The sequence below is a fragment of the Pseudorasbora parva genome, chromosome 24 (assembly GCF_024679245.1).
Source record: "Pseudorasbora parva isolate DD20220531a chromosome 24, ASM2467924v1, whole genome shotgun sequence".
In the NCBI taxonomy this organism is placed as follows: domain Eukaryota; kingdom Metazoa; phylum Chordata; class Actinopteri; order Cypriniformes; family Gobionidae; genus Pseudorasbora; species Pseudorasbora parva.
The window spans coordinates 36,523,306-36,541,350 of NC_090195.1; the positions used below are offsets into that span (position 1 = coordinate 36,523,306).

Genomic DNA, 18,045 nt, shown 5'->3' on the forward strand with positions numbered 1-18,045 from the left:
GCCAACAATCGGTCCAACACACACACACATACACTACCATCATCAAATCCACAATCGGTCCAACACACACACACACACACACACAGACACACACACACTGCCATCATCAAGCCCACAATCGGCCCAACACACACACACACACACACACACACACACACACACACACACACACACACACACACACACACACACTACCATCATCAAATCCACAATCGGTCCAACACACACACACACAGACACACACACACACACACACACACACACACACACACACTGCCATCATCAAGCCCACAATCGGTCCAACACACACACACACACACTGCTATCATCAAGCCCACAATCGGTCCAACACACACACACCCACACTACCATCATCAAATCCACAATCGGTCCAACACACACACACACACGCACACACACACACACACACACACACACACACACTACCATCATCAAATCCACAATCGGTCCAACACACACACACACACACTGCCATCATCAAGCCCACAATCGGTTCAACACACACACACACACTGCTATCATCAAGCCCACAATCGGTCCAACACACACACACACACACTACCATCATCAAATCCACAATCGGTCCAACACACACACACACACACACACACACACACACACACACACACACACACACACTACCATCATCAAATCCACAATCGGTCCAACACACACACACACACACACACACACTGCCATCATCAATTCCACAATCTGTCCAACACACACACACACACACACTACCATCATATAGCCCACAATCAGTCCAACACACACACACACACACACACATCTCTCCATCTGAGAGAAACTTACCCGCTCATCATCCTGTAAAACAAGAGCAACAGAAGAGGAAGTCAGTCCGACTGAATATGTCCTACAGTTATTATACAGTAATATATACAGGCAGTGTTTGAAACAGTAATCTGATTACTCCTTTAAAAAGTAACTTAGTTACTTTACAGATTACTTGTTTTTAAAAGTAACTAACTAAGATTAGAAGTTACTTTATTAGTTACATTCTGCAGTTTCCGACAACACCGCCGCCGCCTCAGCACAGAGATGACGACCGGTTCTGCCAACACACTAGCCTGACAAGCCAGACCCACATCCAGATGTTTGGTCTGGAAACTCACCATAGACAGGGCTCAGTCCGAGGGGCGGGATAAACGGTTGTCTTTTAAACTCCCTCTGCACGCGATAGGATAGCGCTACACCAACCGGAGCAACGACGGTGAAGGGGAGCTCGCTGACTGATTAAACATTCGCCGTATCCGGTCGGCTAAACTCCGAACACATCTTCCCTTTTTAAGAATGACTTCAGTGCCGCTCTTTGTTCTTTTCTCAGAGGAAAGCTTAACTCCAAGTCTTCCGGAGGCGCGGGCAGAGCTGATTCAACAGACCGCCGCCGTTCGCCAGTTTCTGTGTTACTAGAAGCACGCAAACGCAACTCGGCCATCGTCATTATGGCCCCGCCCGCCGACTCTATAGCCTACCTACACGATGTGATTGGGCCGTCCAGATTCTGAGGAATACAGCTCAGATAGGAATTGAGAGTTGCTAGACCACACTTGCGGGCAAATTAAATTTGCTGCCGCTAGGGTGCGTCTAGATTTCTAGGCTACCAACACACACTTTATTGAAGTGCATTTTTAACAGTGACGTCACCAGTGTATCTCCGGACATTTTCATTTGAAATTAAAAATTATTTCCTGAAAAAATACTCTAACCGAGACGCAAGAAGAAAAAATATATATATTTAAATTTTTTCCTAAGGAAAAGGACTACTATAGTAGCTCACAGTGACGTGGATAAGTTACTTTAATCTGATGACTGGTTTGGAAATAGTAACGCGTTAGATTACTCACTACTGGGAAAGACTAGTCCGATTAGAGAACGCGTTACTGGCGTCCATAAGTCCTTTACAGTTATCAGCATTGGTTCAGGAGATGAAACATCACAACTATACAACTTATTGATTATAATGGATCATTTTCTTCACAAGTCGTCTTGGTGGAGGAAACTTCCATAGCGGTGAACGGAACTTACAACAAATATCATTTCTAGATTCCCGTTGAATCAAAGAGCAAAAGAAGCGCCACAGCATTTCCATGACTTTAGAAAAGAGGGAAATAATAGAGCGATTGATTACACTGATCAGATGTTGAATCAGTCACTCCGTCTGACGGTTTATTAACTCGCTTTCTGTCATTTATACGATTTACAACATTAATAACCTGAAAACACGTCATCACAGTCTGTGAGATGGCTTCATTTTAAAATATAATTTATTTGAAGTCTGTTTCAAAATATGAACATGTGGAGACTCGATTAATTAATTCACAAATCTTTATGGAAGTGAATGTTGAGATTGGTCAAACTTTTTATTTTATTTATACCTGCTAATAATACAATTAAATATTAGAGCAAAATAAAAGACAAATAACATAAAATTCAGTAAAAAAAAAATCAATAATTAAACAACTAAATAGTAAATAAAATAATAAAAGCAAAAAAGCAAATAAAATTATTAAATTAAATATATAGTATAGAGTTTCATAACTAGTAACAGGAAGTCACTTTTCAGTATGCTTTGGAATCATCCTCTGATTTTCCCCCGATTTGCTTCAAACTCAGAATAATGTAAAAACATGACAGATGTAGACCAGTGAAATAAATCTTGTTATGCGAGGGATTAAATTAGTGTCAAAAAAGGGAACAGGAACATTCTCATATCTTAAAAAAATTAAAGTATACACAATTATATATACACTCACCTAAAGGATTATTAGGAGCACACACTAATACTGTGTTTGACCCCCTTTTGCCCTGTGAACTGCCCTAATTCTCCGTGGCATTGATCAACAAGCTGCTGAAAGCATTCTTTAGAAATGTCGGCCCATATTGATAGGAGAGCATCTTGCAGTTGATGGAGATTTGTGGGATGCACATCCAGGGCACGAAGCTCCCGTTCCACCACATCCCAAAGATGCTCTATTGGGTTGAGATCTGGGGACTGTGGCGGCCATTTTAGTTCAGTCAACTCATTGTCATGTTCAAGAAACCAATTTGAAGTGATTGGAGCTTTGTGACATGGTGCATTATCCTGCTGGAAGTAGCCATCAGAGGATGGGGACATGGTGGTCATAAAGGGATGGACATGGTCAGAAACAATGCTTAGGTAGGCCGTGGCATTTAAACGATGCCCGATTGGCACTAAGGGGCCTAAAGTGTGCCAAGAAAACATCCCCCACACCATTACACCACCACCACCAGCCTGCACAGTGGTAACAAGGCATGATGGGTCCATGTTCTCATTCTGTTTACGCCAAATTCTGACTCCACCATCTGAATGTCTCAACAGAAATCGAGACTCATCAGACCAGGCAACATTTCTCCAGTCTTCAACTGTCCAATTTTGGTGAGCTTGTGCAGATTGTCGCCTCTTTTTCCTATTTGTAGTGGAGATGAGTGGTCCCCGGTGGGGTCTTCTGCTGGTGTAGCCCATCCGCCTCAAGGTTGTGTGTGTTGTTGCTTCACAAATGCTTTGCTGCATACCTCGGTTGTAACGAGTGGTTATTTCAGTCAAAGTTGCTCTTCTATCAGCTTGAATCAGTCGGCCCATTCTCCTCTGACCTCGAGCATCAACAAGGCATTTTCTCCCACAGGACTGCTGCAGACTGGATGCTCTTCCCTTTTCACACCATTCTTTGTAAACCCTAGAAATGGTTGTGTGTGTAAATCCCAGTAACTGAGCAGATTGTGAAATACTCAGACCGGCCCGTCTGGCACCAACAACCATGCCACGCTCAAAACGGCTTAAATCACCTTTCTTTCCCATTCTGACATTCAGTTTGGAGTTCAGGAGATTGTCTGTACCAGGACCACACCCCTAAATGCAGTGAAGAACTGCCATGTGATTGGCTGATTAGATAATTGCATTAATGAGAAATTGAACAGATGTTCCTAATAATCCTTTAGATGAGTGTAAGAAGTATATCTGGCATATTTAAGATATTTCTATAGATATTGTTGGTCATAACATTAAAAAGACCCATTCCCACCCCACAGCCAATCAAATTAATGCAATTCCTTTAGTTCTTACCACAGAGTAGATTTCACAGGCCGTCTCTCTCTCACTCTGATGTGGGTCACAATAAAGCCTCAGTTTCTGAACCTCTGTCTGTCAATGACAAATGACAAAAACAACAACATCCAGGCATCTCTAACACAAGCCGGCACACGAATCCGACCCGGAACACTTTAGAAACAGCCACAGAATAAAGAAGTCTCAGTGTTCGGTTATACAACAGAAGGCTAAACTCACAGGAAGTGTAGCGTCAGAGCCAAAGCGCTTGGAAATCTGAGTTTTCCCGTTGATGTAAATAGGCACGGCCGTTTCCAGAGCCTCATCCTGGATCTGCTGGTCATCCAGGAAACAGGTGACCCGTCTGGGCTTGACCAGAACCTTCAGCTGGTGCCAGCTTCCATCGAAAAGAGCCTGCGAGATATTTCACAACGGGGCGGGATGCATTGAAAGGATGAATAAAGACTAAAGGATTGCACAAAGATCTGCTTTTCATTTGACAAAAATGTCAGACATTTTTCCCAAACAGGCTGTTCTGCATGAATGAGGGGCTGAGATGGAGGGGAAGGGCTCCATTAGGCAGGAAACATCGCTGAAGCACTTGGTTTTGACATTAAGAGCAAAGAAGAAGTGAAACAGGTACATGATGATGATTGCAGGAACTCAGAGAATATGAAAAGCTTCTGAGGATTGTATTATTTTAATGTATCAGTGAGCAGCTTTAGTGGGACTTTGAACAGGAAATTGCAGCTAATGCAAAAAAAGGAAATGTCATAAGGCAGCTTAATTCTGCTTTATTCTTCCACCTAAACGTGTGTGTGTGTGCTGCAACTTCTCTTTAACGTCACTATGAAATCAAAAATGGACAATTCTATTTTTTGTAACTAATATTGCAGTTTATTCTGAATTATCCACCATTATTGTGTTAATAATCTTGAGTCAGAATAACTTCCTCTCTTCTCCTATGATGAGGGCGGGGCCACCTGTCACTCACATGAGATCGGCCAATAGCAAACCACAGCCATCCAATCAGATCCCCACAGACACAATCAAGCCCCGCCTCTATTTGCTCTTGTTTGTGAAGCGATTCACTCGATATACGGCACTATAGGGAACGCTCATTTAATTGTAACTCAATGTGTTGTCAGTTTTAGTGTACACTGCAAACAATGCTCTTCTTACTTAGTAGTTTTCTCACCCCATTGGCAGATAAGTTTGCATGTTTTAAGCAAAAACTCACTTCATTTGGATTTTTTCTCCCTAGAAAACAAGGAAAAATATCTTATGTAATGTTACTTATCTAGGAAATGAATCTAGATTTTAGAATATTTAGATGTTTGGACTGGAAACAAAAACAAAAGAACTAAATAAGAAGAGGATTTCTTCAGTGCAATGGACAAACTCAAGCCCCGCCTCCATTTGTTCTTGTTTGAGAAGCGTTTTACTCGATATACGGCACAACAGAGAGCTCAACTGAGGATTTTATATATGCTACAGATGATTTATTCATAAACTTTTATGCAGCTACACAAAAACAGCATTAGCAGTGTAATATGAGAATGTTGCTGCTATATTCCACTAACCTCAATGCCTTGAGCATCAAACGTAGCTCTCTGTTCCTCATTTAACATGTCCGTGGTGGAGAAGGTGACGGATTTGTCCAGTCCGCTCAGAGTGACCGCGGCCTGAATCTGTCCATCTTTAGACAGAACCCTCCACAGGTCAAACTTCTCCCGGCTGGACGGCCCTTTCAGCCTCACAGTCGACACAAACACATAGGAGGGAGGGAGGCCTTCTGGGAAAATTTCCCTTTAAAACAATTTTAAAGACTTCTGTTAGTAAGATGAATATGTATAATAGATTAGATTTGCGCAATAAAAAACATAATCTTGGACAATCTTTTAATTATTCATCTATTTCTTGTTCCAGAGCAATGGATTCGGGTTAAGGGGAAATTAAGTCTGATATGTTTAGGCAGTATTTATCTAAGTCCTGTACTAGAGCGCCGCTTTTGTTTGAATGTGTTTATTTCCTTTTGTCTTTTATAACGGCTATTGTTGTTCACTAAATATAGTTTAATATAAATATGCAGGATTTGGTGTTGAGAAAGGGTCCGTCAGTGATTGTGATATGGACTTGAGTTTCATTATTACACCATTAGTGTATACTATTTCCCCCACTGTATTATTGTTGATTTATTTTGTACTGTCCTTGTATTTCTACCTTGTAAAGCACTTTAAGAAGCTCTTCTAAAGGCACTATAGAAATTAAAGTTGTTATGATGGGTTCAAGAGCGTAGCGCAGAAACTCTCTTGTAATTGTTAGAATTTCCAAACCTGAAAATGTTTGGACCAAACCGTAAGTCGTAGTGACTTGAAACGTTGAGGTATGGTACTCTCACCGCCTGATCGGCCAGATGGTGGCGCTACAGCGTTTAAAAGTATTAAATCGCTCATAACCCCTACACTGTTTGTTGCAGACCAAACGTGTGCAGCAAGATTCTCTTGCGTCTGATTGTCAATAATTATCAAAAAAGCCAAAAGTTAGATTCACGTCTGTGGCAGGACGCCTAACAATTTGAAGTGGGCGTGGCCACTTTTACTGAAACAGCTATCCCTCTTGAACTGAATGAGATCATTTCACCAAACTTAGTAAACGAATCTATTGGCTCGGTCTGTGGTCGCATGAAAAAGTATGTGGCAATTGGCCACTTGTTGGCACTATAAAATAAAAATAAAAAATGAAAACCTCTATAGTAGGGATGAAACGATTACCGATTTCATGATAAACCACAATAAAATGTACTGACGGTTAGTAATATCGTTTAAATTTAATTAAAACCGTCAATGATTATGATGATTTTGAAAACTCGAGGTAAATCCTATCCAGTCTGGTGCCGGCGCGCAGCACACAGCGCTGTTTTCTGAATGAGAAGAAATGACAGAAGGCCGTGACAGCACCGGGAGATTTCCAGCCTTCTAAAATCTGAGCCGTGGCCATATTTTGGCTTTTACAAAAGTCCTGATGGAAAATGAATCGAAGAAGCTCTGGTCACCCTGCAGCAGAACATGCCAGAATAAAGTCACTGTAATAGAGGAAACACTTCAAATCTGTGACGGTTTGCGAACGCAAGGCAAGTGGACTTTGACCTCAATACCAAACCTACGTCTGGGAAATAATATCGTAAAGCAGAGCTGGACAGTAACTAAGTACATTTACTCGAGTCCTGTACTTAAGTTCACTTTTTGAGTATCTGTAGTTTACTGGAGTATTAATTTTTCTGGAAACTTATGACTTTAACTTCACTCCATCTGAAAGACAAATATCGTCCTCTTTACTCCACTACATTTCTATCAAGGTCCTCAAAGTGGAAAGTCGTTTCTGTCGCAGCTTTGAAAGTCAGCGGATGATTTTTTTCTTCTTTAAAAGGTTTTTTGTTGTTGTTGTTTCAGACAGTTTTTTGAACACTGATCAGTTCATAGCAAAATGGAAGAAGACGGTTCTCAGGCACAGTGTGTGCACCCATAGCCATACTTTGAAAGTATGTTTCAGTTTAAAAACAAAAACAAAATCAGAATCAAAATTAGTTTAGTTGGCATACATATGGCATGTCTTATAAAATATTAAAAATATAAACGTCTGGGAGAAAGAGAAGAGTAAAGCTGGAGAATATCAGATGTGTATCAGTGTATTGGATCCGTGCATTCGGCCTTAAAGTGACAGCAGCTTTGTAACGTTTCTACAAGTATTTAAATGAGTTTAAGTTAGTCGTCTGCTAGTGTGTCAGATGGAGCGTCACTGACTGGCTTAAACCATGATGGCATAATGTGCATTTATACAACTATAATACAATAATGCGGCGACATAAAGAAGGACATTTACTTTTGATACTTAAGTACTTTTGAAAACAAATACTTCTGTACTTTTACTCCAGTAAAAATCTGTTTTTATAACTTATTTATAACTTATAACTATTTTATAACTTTTTTATAACGGAGTAATATTTGACCAGCAGTACTTTTACTTTTACTCAAGTAATAGAGTTGTGTACTTTGTCCACCTCTATCGTGAAGCTTGAGCCAAAGACAAACTAACACGTTCAGACACGACTAGGGTGACATTTAAGGAATAATAATCAGGGCTTGACATTAACACCCGCCGTTTGTTTGGTGTATTTCGGCTGTGGCGTGTAACACAATCACTCACTCACGTCGCTGTTGCTAGTCACCTACTTATTACAGGCTTCTCAAAAGCCATCTGTTATAATCGCGTTGCGCATTATAACCTATCACACGTGTTTCTAGTGAGTTTATGAATGCAATGTCTAATAATCAGATGCGTTCAGATAAACCAGAGTTTTGTTCATAGCGCTCTCACTCACTGTAATCTGCACTCAAAGCAGAGATGAACGTGCCGCGATACACGCAGGAGATTCATTCAGCATACTGTTGAATGTTTTAGTTCTAGCCTATTTTCAGCAGCGAAAATAGTTTAAAGCAAACACCGCAGAGCCATAGCGCATCTGATATGACTGGCATAAAGTTGGCTTGACGTTCGAGATTCGCAAATGTAGGGACCGTCTCCAAAGTTACACAACATTGGTATGCGCGTTTGTATAAAACTGACTGTAAAGTGTTCATCTAGGTGTCGGTATAATGCACACCTTTTGGATTTTTGGTAAAAATAAAACCATATAAACGCATAAAATGACCGCGTGTAATCCAGCACAGCTTTGTTCTGAGTGTTCAGTAGGCAGCTCCGACGTCATATAAGCCGACCAATCAGGTTGTGAGCGTCTCCCTGAGCCTTTGGTTCGCTAACTTTTTTTTTTTCGCTGTTAAAAATGCCAGTGTGAACGCTAAGCGGACCAGGACTACATGCTTTGGTTTTGTTTTTTGGTCCGGACCTAACAAACCAAACTAACCGAAGTAAATAGTTACTTTTTTAGAGAGTAATGCGATACTGTAATGCATTACTTTAGCTTTCCCCATACCGACTGCGATGATGAAAATGATCATTAGGTTTAAACCTGGTGTTTTCAGTGATGTCGGTGCTCTTGTCTATCAGGTACGCTGCCTCTGACTGTAACGAGCCCTGGATCTTCTGAGCTTTCTGATGGATCTTCATGCCCAACATCAGCTCAAAGCCTTTCTCATCACGGGACGCCACAGGAATACGCGTGGGACACACCGATTCTGCAGAGACACATCAGTCCAAACATATAACCACACACAGATTGCAGGATTGCATCTTAAGCTTTCAAACCAGCAGATCCCTTTAATTTTTTAATCCTGTCTCACGTCATTCAATCAGTATGAGACTGCACTAAATATAATAGTCATGCCCAATCCAGCTGATTCCCAGGAATGGTTGAAAGCATATTCCAAAGTTATCACAAAACTATTGTACACGTTTTTCTTTTTAAATCTTTTAAAATGTTTGTTCTTGGTGATGCAAATGTAAAGGGAACATCCCATTCTGCAAACATGCACTGCAAAAAATGCTCTTCTTATTTAGTATTTTTTTCTTGTTTCTAGTCAAAATATCTAAGAATTCTTACGTCAAGAAACATACTATTAAAATTATTGTTTTGGAAACAAATAACTCAAAACTAAGAGAGTTTTTGTTTAAAATAAGATAAATAATCTGCCAATTAATTATCTGGGGTGAGAAAAATAAATAGTAACATTTACTAGACAAGTACAAATTTTTGTCTTGTTTTAAGTAAAATAATTTTGTTTTCTGTTTGAATTAAGATTATTTTTCTCACCCCATTGGCAGATTATTTATCTTATTTTAAGCAAAAACTCTCTTCATTTTGAGTTATTTTTTCCCAAAACAAGGAAAAAATAACTTTTGCTTGTCTAGTAAATACTTCTTACTCAGTATTTTTGTCTTGTTTCTAGTCAAAACATCTAAAAATTCTTAAAACAAAAGGTATTTACTAGACAAGCAAAAGTTATTTGCATTGGTTACAATTACAAAATCCTTAAAATTACAATGTCAGGCTGAAACTAGCAGAACACACTTGCGTTACGCCGGTAACCCTGCAATTACTTACTTCATACAATTACATCTTCGAGTTGGTAAGTGTCTAATACTCTAACAGCATAAAGCATTAATAAGATTTAACTATTTTTAATAGTACTTTTTAATTTATGTGTTCTACCATTTTGGATTTGGAGTTTATGCTCATTGCAGTTGCATTATATTTTATTAGGGTTTCAAGCATGAAGGGATTTTTATTATTAACTGATTGTGCAGCCATAAGGCCTAGAGACTTGAAACTTGGTCATCCTCAATTTGGGGAGAGATTGACATGATTGGATCCCCAATTGGTCAATACAGCGATCGCACGTTTGAAATCGTTTATAACTCCTATAACGTTTGTCGTAGACTCAAGTTCAAGATTTTCATTTTGAATTTTGTCCAAAACTTACTTTGGCAAACTAGTCATAGGTCTTTCGTTCAATCTGAATAAAACCAATGCAGTACACTTTGGGTAGCCAAAAGCCTATAACTCCTAAACAAAAACTGACATATGATTCTAAAAAGCATGCAAACATTTATGGGGATCAGGCAATAGGTGGCGCTATAACTGTTATAATCTCTCCTGTGGTAAACTGCCTGCATGGGCTGTAAATGGTATTTTCCATCTAAGATATAAGTGGTTACATGCTTGCTAAATAAAACTATCTTTTTACACATGTGCTTAAAGGCCTTGAACCCTGATAATAATGCTTGCAGCTATAATTGTTATTATATTTATTATTAATAGATATGTAATAATTATAAAAAAATGACTGATGCTCTTGCGTTGGGCCGGGCGTATGAAAGGACAGCCTGTTAACCGTAGCAGGGCACTTAGCATGCGTTATGTATTGCCTTTTTCCCCCATTACATATTTTAGTAATCATCATTATTATTTTTAATTTTTTTTCTGTATTCCAAAGCATTCATGAATTGCAACTGTTCTAGTTCAGATGTATGCTAAATAAAGAGTGACAGGTAACAGGTTAAACCCATACGAATCGAGCCAAAGGCAACAGTGGCGAAGTAACCCAAACTCCACCAGGTGACTGAAGACACGGAGCGTAAATGTTAGTAATTACTCTCGGTTGGAGAACGCAGACTCCTGCCACTATTAGCACTACTCTATCCGTGCCAAACCGAGCTGCCAGCTGCACGCCACATCTGCGTCCTGTTCCCAGTTCCTCCACTGCAAAAAATGCTCTTCTTATTTAGTCATTTTTTCTGGTTTCCAGTCCAAATATCTAAATATTCTTAAATCAAGATGCATAGATAGGTAAAATGACATAACATATCTTGTTTTCTGGGGAAAAATATCAAAATGAAGTGAGTTTTTGCTTAAAACAGGCAAAATGATCTGCCAATGGGGTGAGAATAATCTGATTTCTGTTTTGAACGGAGACAAGATTTCAATCAGAAATAAGATTATTTTTCTCACCCCATTGGCAAATCATTTTGCCTGTTTTAAGCAAAAACTCTTCATTTAGATTTTATTTTCAACAAAACAAGCAAAAGTATCTTATGCAACTTATCTAGTAAATGCATCTTGATTTAAAAATTGTTAGATATTTAGACTGGAAACAAGACTAAATGCCTGAGGAAGAAGAGCGTTGTTTGCAGTGTTCCTCCCATGGCATCATGCCTCTGGTTTGGCCATGTGCTCTGTGGCTTTCCTTGTCCCTGGGCATGAATGGACTGCGGTATTTCAGGAAGATGGTCCTGCCAAGGCTAGTTTTAACGTTTATGGGATGGCTCACACACATGTGACTCTTACCCTCACACAGCTTCTGCTCCATGGCGTCACGGATGCGGTCGATGTTGGTGTAGTCCTCGGCGTAAAGCACGTAATCCCCATCTGGTTTGTTGGCGATGGTCACCAGCTCTGAAGTTGTGATCTCGGTACCGACACCCACCGCGAAGACTTTAATCCCCTGAGCTCGCGCCTCAACGCTGGCGTCCATAACGTCGTCCTGCGACTTCCCATCCGTCACCACCACTGCGATGCGGTTCTTTACGTCACTTCGCTGCGAGGACGCGAAGACGTGGTCCACGGCAAACTTGATGGCGCGGCCCGTCTGTGTATTTCCACCTAAATAGCTGATCTCCTCAATGGCTTTAATGAGGTCTTGAGTGGTCGTGTGGAGGCCGAGAGGGATCTCCAGCCTTGGCGTGTCACTGTATTGGACTACACCAACTTGTGAGTAATGTGAACTCACGTCGAAGCCACTGGTGACATTGACCAGCCATCGTTTGGCGGTTTCGAAGTCCTCGTCTCCAACGCTCCAGGAGCCGTCCATGATGTAGACCAGGTCATTAACAGCCGTGCTGCAGCCTGAAGAACGAGGACAAGAGCTGAATACCACAAACATCCAAATACATGGCAAAAAATGCTCTGCTTACTTCAAATTTTTGACTTGTTTCTAGCCTAAATATATAAAAAGTCTTAAAATATAGATTAATTTACTATAAGTAAAATTATATGATATTTTTTCTTGAAAATAAAATCAAAATGAAGTGAGTAAAACAAGCTGAATGATCTGCCAATGTAAGAAAAATATCGTATTTCTGATTGAAATCTTGTTTCCGTCCCAAACAGAAATAAGATTATTTTTCTCACCCCATTGGCAGATCATTTTGCCTGTTTTAAATCAGCACCAGGTAATTTTTCAACCTTCATAATATATTTTCAAGACTCTTGAGATGATTCATCGACTTACAATAGGTTGAACGACACGTCTGCCATAGCCTGATGGGGTCTGAATCGTTTTTAATGGTACTTTTAAACTTCGGGTTTCGGGTAGTAACCCGAGAACAAAAAGAACTACAAAACTCGACTGCTTTACGGCATATACGTCACTTCCATCACATCTTCCTTACATTCGGACATGTGAGCCCAACTATCGTTTGTTTCTCGCATGTTATAGTCATGTCCGAAGCAGCACAGAAAAATAAGAAAGCAAAGGTTTTGTTGGAGGAAACATAAAAGTGATGTGATTAAAGGCAGGACGAGGATCAACATGTGACCAGCGTTTGCTCATTGGCGTGAGCTGAAGGAGGCGTGCCCGACCGATGCTGACTCGGCTGGCATGCTTGCTATGGTTATTATCTACCACTCAAACATTGAATTGAAGTATCATCATATAGATAAACGGTAACCAATAGACCATAGGCTACTGTAATGATGCTGGCTTGTAAACGTGAGCATCGCAATCATTTGGCATTTGAAAAAAATAAAACCCATGAAATTATATTCATATGACTTGCTGAAACATATGCCACTGTACCCGGATGAAGACTTTTCACGCGCGACGCGAGCAGAACACACGCATGTGAACAGTGTTCAGGGGAAGTGTTAGCGATGGTCGGCTTTTTTCCAACCTGCGGGTCCCGTGACCAACCCGCGGGTTATGAGACGTCCCGCTCATCGCTAGTTCAGGGCTATCATGGTTCTCATGTCAACAAATGCCCATCCCCTGGTGCAGGATGACAGAGTTTACGACAGTAGTAGAGGACAATATTTTTCCCAACTGTAGGGGGACCCCGAGAGCAAAAGTTACCCAGTGCTGCTTTAAGCAGAAACTCACTTAATTTAGATTTTATTTTCAAGAAAACAAGCAAATATATCTCATGTAATTTGACTGATCTAGTAAATGCATCTTGATTTAAGAATTTTTAGATATTTGGACTGGAAACAAGACAAAATACTAAATAAGAAGAGCATTTAGTTTTTTGCAGTGTAGAGAGAAGTGCTCCAATTATCTTCCAAATCTAAAGAGGAACATAATGGAACGCTTGGAATGCCAAGTCAAGTCATCTTTATTTCTATCGCTCTTCTCCAACGCCGATTGTGTCAGAGCAGCTTCAGTGTTAAACAGGACAATACTGCAGCAGAATTAGATTTGGCTGTACAGTCGTTCTGGAGTAACAGTGATGTTATCAGCTTATTTTAATTTATCAGAGAGAGACAATGATGGCAGATCAGTATTATAGCTTATAGAATTAAAAAGGAGCTAATTTATTAATTTAGTTTGTATATTTAGTTGAATAACTTAGATGGAAATGTTAGTGTCCCCAACTAAATGCACTAAATGGACAGTGACTCCTTCAGAACTCAAGCATTACTTCTCATTCAAACTGCACAGGAGACTCAACTGTTTACTCAACAATAAAACTAACGATTTTGTCAAGAATAACATAATAAAGCAAAAAAAAAAAAATGTTTTTCAGCGGCGATCACTGACATTATAGTCACTTTTAAATCTAGATGGACAATTCTTGTTTTCTGTGTAATATTGCAGTGTTTATTGTAAATGATTTATGGGTGCACATCATTATTGTGTTAATAATCTTGAGTCCGAGTAACTTCATCTCTTCTCTGATGCTCATTGCAGTTGCATTATATTTTAGGGTTTATTATATTATTTATATTTAGGGTTTTAAGCATGAAGTGTCTCATATTGAATTCTCATGAATTGTAATTGTAAGGATTTGTATTATTTTTCTTCTGCCGTTAAACTGATTGTGCAGACCAAGCCGTAAAGGTCCGTTCACACCGGACGCGAATAGAGCGTCTGAAGCGAATGATTTCCATGTTAAGTCAATGGAAAGGCGCGTTGAAACGCGTCTGGAGGTCCTGCGGCGTGAGCGCGATACATGCGTTACGCGCGAGTGGTGACATGATAGGATCCCCAGTTGGCCAGTAGGGGGTGCTACAGCGATCACACGTTTAAATTTTGTTTATAACTCCTATAATGTTTGTTTTCAAAGTTCCTTTTATATCATTGGAATCCTTGGCTCAAGATGGACATAACGTATATTATTGATCTCATTTCCACATGGAAAGATTTTCATTTTGAATTTTGTCCAAAACCTACTTTTGCAAACTAGAGCAAGTTTTTTCGCCCGATTCAAACCAAACCAGTGCAGAAAGAGTCTCTAAAAGTCAACATTTTTATCCACGGTCGCTTTGGGGCCGCCCAGATGTTCATAGTGGATGGAGTTATAAAATGCCTCAAGAATAACTCAAGAACGAAATTAAACATTTTAGGCTCAATCTTCAGTAATGTGGAAAAAAAATATGTGGCGAATGGCCACTTGATGGTGCCATTACAGTAAAAAACATGAAAATGGCTATAAACACCCTGTGAGTCCGATTGACTTAAAAATCGTTAAGTCTTTGTCCAATGTGCTTGTCTATGAGGACATTGGTATATCTTAAAAAACATGGCTGCCATTGGCCAATGAAGTTTGAGCACCGATTAGACAAGGTTAACGGAAGCCTATCAGAACCAATCTTGATGGGCATGTTCGTCACATAGCCCTAGAGGTCTGTAAGAATTTTGAAATAAATCAGCCACTAGGTGGCGCTAACGAGTTGTATGCCTCTGTAATCACGTGACACACACATCCACACAATATTTATATCCTTTGATAGATCTCCTCATGCTGAACAACTTTGCCTCTAGAACCACTGCTGCCAATCAAATCGTTCATTATATATTAGCAATTATGTCAAAAACCTACGTTTGCAAACTAGTCATAGGTTTTTCCCTCAGTCTGAATAAAACCAATGCAATACAACTCTCTGGACTCTAGAGTTGACTTTACACTTTGATTTGCTATAACAGGCTAATTTAGAAAATGTGTGTGCACAAAAGCCTGTAACTCCTAAACGAAAACTGACAAATGGTTCTAAACAAGCTTGCAAACGTTTATGGAGATCGGACAATAGGTGGCGCTATAGCTGTTAAAATATGTTTCCTGCGGTAAATCACCGGTATTGACTGTATTGATCTAAGGGGTAATTTTTTTTTTTTTTTTTAAATACATTTTTACGCTTGTGCCTAAAGGCTTTAAAACGCTTGAACCCTGATAATCGCTGCTTGCAGTTATATTTGTTATTAAATGTATTATTTATGTCACAAATCAGGCCTCTGGGGGTCCCTCTGATCGCCACCAGAGGGCTCCTTCACCTCAATATTTATCCCCACTCCGGACTTCATTACCCATAATCCCTTGCCCTGACTCATCAGCCATCATTGTTTACACCTGTGTGCCATTAGCCTCATCACCTCAGTCTACATAAACCATGTTCGCTCTGCCATTCACTGTGAAGTCTTGTAAGGTGTAACACGACAATTCTGAGCAGTCTCCCATGTTTAGTGGCTCTTGGTTTTGGATCACCTGCGTGTTGTGTTGTGTTGTGTTGTGTTGTGTTGTGTTGTGTTGTTAATTTATAATAATACACAACTAAATATGTCTTTTTTGAGTTCATGATGATCTTAATAACACTTCTGAATACACTGCTTAAAATGGGATGAGAAAGGAGTACCGGCTCGGATATCATCGTCCTCTCCTGCTCGCGAGTACATCAGGAAAAGCAGTGCTGGGAAAGACCTCCAAATCCACGACATTCCCAACGGACACTCCGGTGCTTTGGGGATCACGTGTCAATCTTCACAGCCCTGTTAAATAAAGAACAATACAACGTGTCTGTTTTGGATGCTATAGTTATTCTAATTGGCTAAGAATCAGTTTGCCTATATAATAACTGAAGGATGGCCAATCAGATCAGTGCATACACTCGTCCACAGGGGTGTGAGACTCAGAAACAATCACTCCTGAGACCACACATCTACTACAGAAGGATGGAAAGGCCCATTGCGTTGTATAATGCAGCACTTTTATTTTCAACAGTGGTGATGCAAAAGCAAATTATGATAATATGACCATGAGCTAGACAGTAAACCGACCTGGAACTTCAATACACAACCCAGAAATCCCCAACCCTCTGGTGCTCTTCAGTCATTTCTGACGGGGTTTTAGAGTTTTTTACTTCATCAGAGTCCTGTGAAACTTGGTAAAGGTTTTCGCACTTGATATTTGAACAATCATGGACATGATTCAAAAAGGTTCAATGGTCCTGGGAAAAGTAGTCAGACTTTCTTTACATTTAATCTAGTGGAAGCGTTTGGTACTGCGCCCAAACAAACTCTTACTGAAAGCTCTAAGTTTTAGATTAAAACATGCTTTTAAAATATATATTTCATATAAAAATTGAAAATTCTATTTTTGTGCATTTTCCATAACAATAAACATTTAATTGGTTACACTGTCAAATGATAATTGCAGTTGGTTTGTAAAGCTCTTTTTTGCATGATTTTTGGTTGTTTTTTACACATTCTGACCATCACTAGCGTCTCATTTTGAGTTCTTCTAGACAGGCAATCATTCAGCAGGGCAAAAGTTTCGAAGAGCTTCGTTTCTCCCATGAGCAAGACTATGAGTATAATAAAATACATGACTTACAAACCATGAACTGAAAACATTAAATAGTTACAGTATTATTATATTGTGAGGCGTTTGACCCATTCCTAAAAACCAACCTACTATTGCTAAAGACTTCTGTTAATAGAATGAGCCTTAAAATGAGCATAATGTCCAATCATTATTACTCTATTGACTCCATCAAGTTCATCGTTGCGTTTCCTAAAAGGTTCTATATAGAAGTTTAGTTGATTATACTCCAAAGAACATGTTATGCTTGGTAAAGGTTTTTGCACTCGCTATTTGAACAATCATGGACATGATTCAAAAAGGTTCAATGGTCCAGCAGCCATATCACCCTGTAGCCCAACACTGGTTTCCCACTGAAGCTAAGCAGGGCTGAGCCTGGTCAGTACCTGGATGGGAGACCAACTGGGAAAACCAGGAGCTGCTGCTAGAGGTGTTAGTGAAGTCAGCAGGGGGCGCTCACCCTGTGGTCTGTGTGGGTCCTAAAGCCCCAGTACAGTGATGGTGTTAGTGAGGCCAGCAGGGGGCGCTCACCCTGTGGTCTGTGTGGGTCCTAAAGCCCCAGTACAGTGATGGTGTTAGTGAGGCCAGCAGGGGGCGCTCACCCTGTGGTC

At 40.0% G+C, this 18,045-nt stretch overlaps 1 protein-coding gene across 1 annotated transcript in view; it reads right to left on the minus strand.

Annotated features, from left to right (window-relative positions):
* The window catches only part of si:dkey-225n22.4 (collagen alpha-1(XXI) chain), an 87,310-nt gene that overhangs the window by 61,277 nt on the left and 7,988 nt on the right, over positions 1 to 18,045 (minus strand). Inside the window, exons 2-8 of the mRNA XM_067435470.1 lie at positions 16,470 to 16,602; positions 11,913 to 12,470; positions 9,138 to 9,303; positions 5,692 to 5,917; positions 4,349 to 4,522; positions 4,127 to 4,204; positions 838 to 849 (exon numbers count right to left, since the gene is read on the minus strand). Of these exons, the coding sequence (XP_067291571.1) occupies positions 838 to 849; positions 4,127 to 4,204; positions 4,349 to 4,522; positions 5,692 to 5,917; positions 9,138 to 9,303; positions 11,913 to 12,470; positions 16,470 to 16,551 (1,296 nt within the window). The 5' untranslated portion in view covers positions 16,552 to 16,602. The remainder of the gene's footprint in view (positions 1 to 837; positions 850 to 4,126; positions 4,205 to 4,348; positions 4,523 to 5,691; positions 5,918 to 9,137; positions 9,304 to 11,912; positions 12,471 to 16,469; positions 16,603 to 18,045) is intronic.